Here is a 10,638-nt window from a genome sequence, read left to right on the forward strand (position 1 = left end):
AGGAGGAGGAGGAGGAGGAGGAGGTGGTGGAGGTATCCGCTGGATGAGTCTCAGCCTCCCGCTTGTGTGCCGAGTCTTCCTCGCGCTCTGTGTTCTTCCTCTGACTTTGCGCCGCGTGTTCCTGCCTTCCCTTCCATCCCCTGCCCTCCTTACAGCTGAGACGGAGGGTGCACGAGTGCCCTTCCTATCTTCCCAGCGTGCTTTCAGTGGGGATGTAGCCAACTTCCACAGGTACACGGAGGTGCTAACTTACCTGCCCTGATTTCCATACTGAAAAGAAGTGTGGACCCTTGTAATCCTCCTAGGGTTTGTTGACTTGCAGGCTGAATTTGAAGGAACGGGGGCGTGTTTTTCTGCATGTTCCCAGTCCCTKCACATGAAGAAACTACTACAGCTCTGCTCCTTCTGAGATCTGTCAGCTGGGGGAAGAGTCTGTTGTCATACGTATACCACCTTTCTACAACGTGTTAAAACTGCACGCTTTGCTCCTAGAAGATACTAATGGCTGCTTGGTTTGTTCTTGCAGGAAAAGACTGTACCAATTCCTGAAAAACTGAATGAATGGGCCCCACGACCTCCCCCGGAGTTTGTTAGAGATGTGATGGGTAAAGATACTGTTCTTAGATAACTGCAGGATCAGCTACATTAAGCTTAGAAAAGTATTTARTCGAAGAGGTAGAGACAGTTCTCTATTGTTGCTCGTTCTGCTGGAGAAAGAGTACAAAATGTGCCTTTAGAGTTGATTTTTTTCAAGTTTTCTTTGTTCTTGAGGTTTACTTCTGTTGTCAGAATGCAAAGTGAACAGTGCCTAAGGCAATCCGCCATGTGGACTGTGTGCCTGACTGTATACAAGGAAATAAGCTGCTGCTGTATTTTTTGATGACAACACAAGTAAATCTCTCCTTTCCATAGTTCAGTGAGTGCTCTGAAGACTTATAATTGTGAAGTCCCTCCTTTGATTGCTTTGTGTCTGAATCTTAGTGAGAAACAAACTTTTATTTGTTTGTATATGGTCAGTAAGGAGCTAGCATCTGTGCAGGGAATCCGATCTAAGTATTCTGGCAACACTTAAGTTTTATCTGTGGGGACAAGGTTGTCTGGATTAATTTTACTATTTGTGGTATAAATTGTATCTGCATGTGTAAGTTCTTTATTTGTGATCTTTGTCTTTATTAATGATTCTTTTTAGAAGATTTGTTCTTCTTTCAGAATAATTTATCTTGGACTAAAGGTTATATACAGTTTTGAATAAACTGTTCTGTGTATTGTAGTTCCCTTGTGGCATTTCCAAATAGCTTTGGCATGTGCTGGAGCTGGACTAGGTTGTTTATCCGGTAACACTTGAGGTGTTCGGACTCTATTGATAGTTAAGAGCACCCCTGTTGCAGTCCCAGCTTCTGTGTTTTAAGTATTAGATGTCTTTTTTTAAGCATATATTTGCACACACACATGTGACTTGCATTGAGAAATGGCTCAGGAGACAAGGAGGGAATGGAGTATAATGTTGAATGAAAAATTTCTGTGTGGCTAACATGCAGATTAATGCCAGGAAGACAGAGCTGTAGGGATCTGTTCTTTAAAAAACAAAAGAAAACAAAACAAAAAACTGTCAGCGGTATTCATCTTGCATGCGAAAATGTAAGGTGACAGGTTTTCTCACCTTTCTGTTGACCTTCACTTTTATATGAGATGTGAAAATAGGTGAGAAACAGCCTCAGTAGGATATTTTAGTTGGCCTCTATCTAGAAGAAAATGGGATATGAGTTTGATTTTTGTAGTTCTTTTACTGTCTGGATGTTCTGCAAAGTCTGAGTTATCCTTAAGGAGGTAGCTGATGTTTTGATACTTGCATTGACCAGTAAAAGCTGTAGTGAACCGTAAGTGTGTGGTTTTGCACCTCACTTCGGCTTTTGATTGCAAGTGGTTTGAGCTTATAAAAACTGGTTACATGCTCTATATGCTGTTATTTATTTCCAGTAGATTTTCATCTTGCAATGGCCTTTAGTATGTCCTGCTCCTCAGCACCTAGCTATAGTCGTCTGTGAACATCTAGTATGTATTATTTTCTAGCAGACTAACCCTTTTTTATTGTAGGTTCCAGTGCTGGAGCTGGCAGTGGGGAGTTTCACGTGTACCGGCATCTTCGTCGGCGAGAGTACCAGAGGCAAGATTTCATGGATGCCATGGCTGAGAAGGTCAGCAGGCCTCTTCTTACAATTGTTTTTATTCTGGCCATTTGGTATTCATTACTTTTTCTTTCTTTTTTTTTTTCTTTTAAAATCATGTGCATAGAATTCAGTTACAAACCACCTCTTATCAGAGGAAGACRGTGTAGGAATACGTGATATGTTTGGTGCTTTCTATCAGGCACACTCTGTCTTCTCTGTTCAGTGGTGGCCCTRTCTAAGGCCCAGTAAGACAGAAAAAGAATGTTCTATTTCTCATGCTGGATTAGAAATGCTTTAAAAACTAKTAGAAATGTCTCTGATAATGAAATTAAATCCCTAATATTACTTACTTTGCATGGACAGAATCAAAGGAAGTGCATGTACACAGAGTCCAAATCTCTCTAAGTTTAATCCAGTAGTAGAATAGCATCTTTTTCAAAGACTTGTGCTCTTATACTCCGTCTTTGCAAGATGAGTCCTTTGATTCCTGTGTTAATGTTTATGTCTCTCAAATTATTTTATTGCTTCTACTCAAATTATTATATTGTTTTTACTGGAGTTCTTAGAAGCCTAAAGTTCCTCCTCCTTTTTTTTTTTTCGTGAGGATTCCTCACTCATAAGGCTTTAACGTTTGGTCCAGACTACAGATAAAAAATGCTATCTGTATAGAAGTCATCCCTTGGAGCGTGGGTTAAGTGTTAAAAAAAGAAGCTGGACAAAATCTGGCAAAGCTCCCTTCTGTATTTTGCTAGAATACTTCTCCCTAAAAGAAAATACTTTGGAAAGAAGTACTTTAATTTAGGTTGTGACCRAAGTGTAACATGTGATCAATTACAGCAAAAACTAGATGAGGAATTCCAGAAGAAACTGGAGAGGAAYAAGATGATTGCGGAAGAGCAAACAGCAAAACGCAGAAGGAAGCGGTAAGGGCAGGTTGTTCCCAGGAGGCTTGACATAGAGCCCTCCTGATGTGCACCTCATCTGTAGCTATGTACTTTGGATAAATACTATCATTCTGCGTCCACATCTATCACCTGAGAAGTCTGGCTGTGGAAATTAATTTTGTTTATATCATTATGTAGTTCCTAAAGGCAGCTATAAGCTTGACAGGTTTTGTTGGGGTGATTTATTTTCAGTGCCATTGCTAGCAGGAAAACTTTGACTATGGAAGCATTTCTTACTGACGCTGGTGTAGGCTGCAACATACTTTATTGTGTATCTGTTACATATGTTTGTATGTACATCTGGCTTCAAGAAATGTCTGTAATATCTGACATCAAGAAGTTTTAAGTGCAAAAATAGTTGCTGCATCACGGTTGCAAGTACAGGTTTGTGCTAGCAGTGTGTGATGGGCCTCGCAGGATACTGTCGTCTGTACATCGATATGACTAGTCCAGTTCACAGTTTGTCTGTGAATACTCGAAAGGCAATATTGTTAGCAGCAGCAGCTACTTCTGCCTATCTCAGTGATACGTCTGCCAGGTCAGATCTACTAAATTGCATGGAAACGTTAAGAAATATAAAATGCTTCACTCTCATGTTTTAGCCAAAGTGAAACAGTAGTTACAGAGATTGATGCTCTCAAGAAATGGTCTGAGAATTGTAATGGAGGAATTGAAATTTCATACTCTGTAACAATCATAACTTCTAGAAACAGCAAGGTATTATGGCTTGGGTCTTCCAGAGGTGCTAACCATGGGCAGCTTCCTTCTTGCCTCTTTGAAAGTCAGGGTTTCACATCTTGTGGCTGAAAGTTTATTCTTAAAGGCCTGTACAAAGTGACTCAGTGGTATGTTAGCACAAACCTACACAACAAAAACACTGTTACCATTTTGCTTTCATTTAATGTGGTCCAACAGATGGCCAGCAAGTCAGATCTGGCCTGCTGCCTTTTCCCTTGCTGAGGTGGAGAACAGCTATTCAAGCAGCAAATTTTGCCTGARCAATTTAACTCCTCGTTTCCCCACCCTCTTCTGTAGAGTAGTCTAATGGTACCAAATGGCRGCAGCCAGTAGGAGCCTCTCTGACCTCCCTCACCACCCATTCTCTTCAGGCCCAGGTAACAGGTATGGTAGCTGGCTCTCTGTTTCTAGAGAATTCACTCAAGGTATTGAGCGGGGGCACAAACTGCAGGTGGTTCTGCCCTGTGCCTGCAGTTGGTGTGCCTTGTTACCTTCGCCAGGCAAACAGRACTGGTCATAGGAACTGAAATCACCCCTCATCCCTGATGTTACCCAATGCGYCCATCATGTTGACTAAGAAAAATCAATGCATAATGCATTATTTTTTCAGTTAGAGTATATGTTACTGGTGATGACTTAATTTTTTCTTCTGTGTTCAATTTCAGCAGTCCAGATTCTTGGCACTATTTCCTTTTTCTTATTTGTTAGGTCGAGTAGTTAAAACATAGAGTTAGTTTCATTTTTGTTCCTGGAGATTGTTGTGTGTTACGTAGTTTTGATTGCAGACGTGTCAAGGAATAGACTTTAAAAAAAGTTTCCATTGGACAAAAAACTACATATAAAAGTTTCTGTTGATCTTGTGTCTAAATTTGTTTGCACTGAATTTTTAGTTGAGACCAAATTTAATTTGAACTTCTTTTCTCAAGTCTGTTTTTTCTGTTTTTTCCAAAATGCCTCCAATATGTCCTTTATCAATATGTGACTAGAATGTGTAGAAGCATTAAAATGTTGAGAGACTTTTTTTCTCTTGATAGTCAGAAGTTAAAAGAGAAGAAACTGCAAGCTAAGAAAAATAAACTTGAACAAAAGAAGCAAGAAAAAGGTCAGTGAAATTTAGTCTTATTTTGTCAAGACTTAGTTCTGCTCCCTAATTTAAGCCTAGAAGGGTTTGTTCCACCCTTCATACCAACTCCAACCATTCCTGGATAGGAAGCCTGGACTTTAACTTTGATACTTCAGCTAATATTTCAAAAGTTCATTCTGAATGTCCTTTAGGTTGAAATTTAATCTTGCAAATAACTTGGATAACTTGAGATTTAACTTGGAAAACTTGAGATTTAATCTTAAACATAACTTGCCTGTTTATGAATATTTTCCCTTTATTGGGGAAATTTTGGACAGCTAACATCATAATCTGAGTTTGTTGACTGGATATTCTGACAAACTGAAAATTTAGAATATCTTGAAAAACCAGTGTTGTTACAGCATGTTCTTTTCTATGTGTATTTTGAATGCATATGGGAAAACAACCACAGTGAGATTTAAAAAAAATAAAAAAAAGAAAAGAAAAAAAAACCACACACACAAAAAATGCACATCTTGGACAGCAAGAAACTGAATTAGGATTTTGTGTGCAAGAAATTGAGCCGCCCTGGTGCCATCTGTTCCCCACAACTCTACTATTTTACATAAAAACAAACATGAAAAATCTGATTTTCTCTCTCTCTCTCTCTCTCTCTCATCGTCTTAAAAATTAACATTCAGTAACATCAGTATTTTATTCAAACTTTTGAATGCTGGTTGCTTCCTTTGAATGTGTGCACTTTAGCTTACTCAAAAATAGTTCTCCTTTTGTGAATTAGCACAGTAACTCTGCAGTAATTCTTAGTCTCAAAGTTACAACAGTTCCTGATAATTCTGTTAGAACAATGAGCTGTTAGATATATTTGAATTGAACCATTGCCAGCTTCCCATATAAACATGGGAGGCTAAATTAATCCTTGGATTAATTGTACTTGTGACAGGAAGTGATTGTAGCTTTTTCTAAAACCTACAAGTTTATAAATTGTGACTGGGAGGAGAATTAAAGTCTGAATCTTAACAAAAAAAGAAAAAAACATCCCTTTAAAGAGTGGCTGAGGGAAAGGGGTTTGGACTGGCACTTTGGTAAGGAACTGCCTTATACAGGTTGTTGAGCTCAAATGTTTATTCCGCACAAACAAGGCATCTTTTGGAAGCCAGAATCCAAACTCCTCTCTCTGTCTTTAAAACAGTTCTTAGGTTTTCAGACTTGCTGGTCCTCTATGTAAAAACAAACAAACCCCAAAACTATGGAGGTACAGGCCACTGATAGCCATTTTTAGTCTACTGAAAATAGGCTTTTTTATTGTTTGTTTGTTTTTTTTCCTTGTTTTGTGGACCTCAGGTTGCAATCTGACAGTTTTTCGAAAGTAATTAAAGTGTATTTGTTGGATGTAGTAGTCAAGTATTTATTTTCTTTTTTACATGAATAAATAAATCCTCATTCTGATATGCCATCTTTCACCTTTGTTATAGTAAAAACATTATTTTAGTGCCGTGCTTTATTCTTAATGTCAGCTGTTAAGTTGCATTATTCTAAAGATCCCCCTAATATAAAATGACAGTACAGAACTTCACCGCATGGTGGCATCAGACAACGAATCCTAAATGCTAAGTATAAAYGTTCAGAACCTGAGCTGACCATGACTAGCTCTGGAAGATTATTAATAACGATATAAGAGCTACTGGGAACAGTAGAATGGCTGTTAGGTCCAGGTCCCACTTTGTATGATGACTAATCTCCGTTATCCAGTATTCGGTTACCAGTAGGTGTTTTCTCTTCTGGTGTTTTAGCAGGTAAGACATTATGAGTTTTCTGTGAACTTAACGTGACACGTGTCTTAGAGTTCATGTACTTGCAATAGACCAAACAACGTGTAAAAGATCTTGGCAGCTTATGGAATTTCTGTAAGCTTGGATAGGCATTGAAATACCCTGAGCCTGGCACGTGACTTCCCAGTGCCTGCATTCTGTGATGATACTTTGTGATGTTTGGAAGTTCATGAAGAGATGAGATTGGGAAGAAGATAATCTGCTGCTTTAGTGGTTGATGACCTGCATCTGAGATAATATTCAGTAAGGAGGTGGAGTAGTTTAATGGTGAACTAGGCAGAGGGTAGTATAGTTTGAATAATGAAGGGAGTATTTCTCTGAGGTAGAATTCAATGCTCAGAATTTGGCATCACTTGTTAGAATTATTAGGACCTAATATGTATTTCCTTAGTATGTGGGACGATTTTGTTGTGAGATACTTAACAAAGAAAACACGAGGGAATATGTTACCAATTCATACTAATTAGTATGACCTAGAATACCTTTGCCTAGCACCTGAGACTGTTCTGTTGTGAGCTGCTTAACAAGGAAGACACGTGGGAGTATGTTAYCGCTTCATACTGTTTGTGTTTTTAGAATCTGATCAATCTCAAGAGCGAGCAAGCAGCGAGGATGATGAAGAGGACAGCAAGGAGGAGGAAGAGAAGGAAGATGATGCTGAAGAGCCAAGTTTTGTAATGGGAAGAGGATGAGGCCTTTCAGGGACAGCTGGAAACACTGTTCATTGCTTTATATTCAGGAGCATGAAAGCCTTTCCATCTCAGCCAAGCAGAACCCATTGACGTATGTTATATCTGCTTAATGGTGGATGACCTTCACGCCACCAGTCCAAGAGCTATTGATAGAGAAATGCCAAATAAGAGATTTCTTTCTTAACTGCTTGTATAACTGCTGTGCAGTCTGCTCTAAGTTTGCTCTAAAGAGTCAGCCAGAAGTCTCTGTGACCCTAGAGTTCTTTCTAACATGGCCCAAAGTGTATTTCTGTCTGAAACCTAAAACATACCTGTTATCATTTAAGGGAAAATACTACTGTGAGGGCTACATATTCTACTTATGTCAAAGTTGGTGGCAATGGGATACCTGAATCTAAGGGAAGTGTTTAGCCTAAAGTAGAAAAGTGGTCTGTAGCCAGACTTCCCTGCACTGTGAGTGTTCTGAATTTGGGGTTTTGTATGGGGTCATCTCTAACCCAAAGAAATCAGTTTATGTTGCTAGACAAGTTCTGTACATTTTTAAGCAGGATCCCTTTTTTTATTGCTAAAACTTTCCCTATTACTTTTCTTCCGTGGTTTTTTAAATGAATAAAGGGGGTGTATTGGATTGTTCTGTCTGCTTTTATTTGAATAGGGTATTGGTAAAATGAAGATTTGTTTGCAGTGCTGGAGAAAAGGATAAAAAGACTGAGTAATGTGGCATCTGTGAAAATCTGTTAGAAGCTGCATTTTGCATACTTTTGGCTTTGGGATTAGAATGGTATTAAGGTTTTCCAAAAGGTTGTGTCTATCAGGCCTCCAAATCCTGTGGTAGAAAGGCTCAGAATGGCATGATTTTGCTTCTGTGCAACTTCATGTAATGATACCTAGCTTTACCTCTGCTTGAGCTTTCTGCTTTGAACTGTGGGTTCCCTGCTCAGCCCCACGCACACGCTTGTTGGTGCGTAAATGAAAAACATATGCAATTGTGGTTTTGTGTGTAATTTAGGTTGTTGTCTTCAGTGTATCTTTGAATTAGAAGTGCCTGTCATCTTTTAGACACACTCATCCCAGGACCTCAGCATCCAGAATGTGGTGCCACTTCTTTTCAAGCCTTTGTTAATGCCAAATTACCTAAAGTAAAAACAAGAAAAATGGAAGAATCTCTTTTTAGACTAARCCTTTGTTGAGCAGTTCTGCCAGAAATCGGGCATCTTGTTTGAGCTGGGCTTATGAGTGGCTTCTCTGTGGCATTATCGTGGCAGAGGGGAAGCAGATGTGATCAAGTGCAAGTGATGTTTGTGTTCATTTTCCCCATACATTCCCAAAGACTTTGCACTGAATAGCTTTTCTGAGTTGTAAGGTCAATTTTTTCTCTAGGGGCATAGATCTGCATAGAACTGTTTTGCACTTAACCTCTGTAGAAGCAGGTACTTCAGAATAAGTTTTGATAGYGTTTCGTTCTCTAGCACTTCCAATCTGAGAGTAGACTGAAGATGCAGAATGAATGTTCTGCAGTGGCTGACATTTTCCCTTTGGAGAGAGATGAGTTATGAGAACTGCTTCACTTGAATCTCCCTYAGGGTAGGTAAACCATGTTGATATATCTATGAGGTGGGTTGAGAGATTAAAAATATTGTTTTTTGGTCTTTGCTGATAGAAAGGAAGCAGGCATCTCGCAAATAAACCAAGATTGTTCTGCCTCTGAGCTTGTCAGGCTTTTGAGCTGAATAAATAAGTGTTATTTTGCATGAAGTAGGGCAGATGTGCTGTATCGTCTCTCTGTTGTGGAGAAGATGGACTTGAATCAGTCTTGGTGAACTGAAGGAATTCTGGTTGTGCTGCCTTGTCCTGTCTCCTTAGGACTCCATCATTACCCATGCTGAATTATTCATGCGCACATTTTCAAGGAATGCTAAGCTTTTTTGTGAAATCCATAAAAAGCAAAGAGAACATGTTGCTGAAGGTGGTATCTGCCTGACAATCTTCCTTGCTGGGGTGGCTGGAAGTAGCAGTAGGAGCTGTATTTGGTATGTGTTGCTATGAATTCTGAAAAATACTGTGCTATATTGTGGTTGTTTCAGCATCAGTACTACGTCTTCCAGAACACAAAGACACTTCCTAGTGAGTGGCTGAAGGGGTGTTTACTTGTTAAGAATAAATGCAAATACTCTGTGACCTCAAAACGGGGAAACATCATCTGTGGAGTACAAAAAGGGAAGTGCTCCTATCTGTAGTAGAAGTAGGAACAATTCTACAACTGTTCTGTTCCAAATACAGCACCGAAAAGGGAGTAATAAAACAAAGGATTTAAATAGCCAAGAAACGTGACCTGCTTAAGTTCGATCCTTGCTCTGGATTCTTTCCTAAAGCAGTCCCTCGCCTTCCTCTAATGGAGGAGACTAACCTTCGGGGGGGCTAGGTTTGCTGCTGCTCCATTTCCACGTGCATGTGAGCCCCCAAGGGACCACAGCGACAGCTTAGTGCTGCAACCCAGCAAGATATTTGCAATTTTAAAGGTGAAAGGCGCACTTAGGATAACAAGTGCATTTGTCTCTTTAATGAGATAAGCTTTTAGGGATTGTTTTCCTCTGTTTATCTTTTTTTCTTCCCCAAACAGAAACAAATTCAGGAGGATGAGCTTGCTTTGCGATAAAGCTGACACATTGCACTGCCCTGCAGCATTTTATCTCGAGTTCAGGGAAGGAACTCCTTCCTCTTTCCCATAAGTCTAYTGCCGTCCTTGCTCTTTGATGGGTTTATTCAGGATTTCCTGCTGAGCCAATCAAGGAGGAATGCAGGGCGATGGCCGTCTGGCGTTGATAGCCCTCGTTTGCAAGTCTTTTTTGTACTTCAGCCAGAGGTTGTTGCAGCTCGGCGGAGGCACAAGTCGGCGCTGCCTTTTGGACTTATGTAAGTGGTGACTCGGCGGTGTGTATATAATTCATAATTGAATAAAAGCACATTTCGATCCCGCTGAACTAACACTTTTGCACCTCTAAATCTTTCCACRGAAAGGTCCAGACCGGGGTAACGCTTTTATCAGAGTGGTCGTTTTCCTTTTTATTTATTTTATTTTTTTCAGTCAGACCGTGAGCCTTTGGAGCGGCGGGCCGGACTTTCTCCCCGTAGTGCGCGCTGGCAGGGGCGCCCCGAGGGCGGCGGCCGCCCGGCGCCTTCGAG

The 10,638-nt window shown here is 40.0% G+C and overlaps 2 protein-coding genes across 3 annotated transcripts in view; both read left to right on the plus strand.

Annotated features, from left to right (window-relative positions):
* The first annotated feature begins 392 nt into the window (after positions 1 to 392).
* On the plus strand, positions 393 to 8,083 carry PRKRIP1 (PRKR interacting protein 1). Its single transcript, XM_085315305.1, has 5 exons — positions 393 to 605; positions 2,095 to 2,195; positions 3,006 to 3,091; positions 4,885 to 4,952; positions 7,340 to 8,083. The coding sequence occupies exons 1-5, from the start codon at positions 602 to 604 to the stop codon at positions 7,453 to 7,455; spliced, it is 375 nt and encodes a 124-aa protein (XP_085171431.1). The 5' UTR covers positions 393 to 601; the 3' UTR covers positions 7,456 to 8,083.
* A 2,035-nt stretch (positions 8,084 to 10,118) lies between these two features.
* Positions 10,119 to 10,638, plus strand: part of ORAI2 (ORAI calcium release-activated calcium modulator 2) — a 13,753-nt gene continuing 13,233 nt past the window's right edge. Inside the window, exon 1 of one of the 2 annotated variants that reach the window (XM_085315291.1) lies at positions 10,119 to 10,368. The gene's annotated coding sequence lies outside the window, so the exon portion shown is untranslated. The remainder of the gene's footprint in view (positions 10,369 to 10,638) is intronic. The other variant, XM_085315277.1, reaches the window with a different exon arrangement.

This window comes from Rhea americana, unplaced genomic scaffold (genome assembly GCF_003343005.1).
Source record: "Rhea americana isolate MKP2758 unplaced genomic scaffold, rheAme1 scaffold_111, whole genome shotgun sequence".
NCBI classification, from domain to species: domain Eukaryota; kingdom Metazoa; phylum Chordata; class Aves; order Rheiformes; family Rheidae; genus Rhea; species Rhea americana.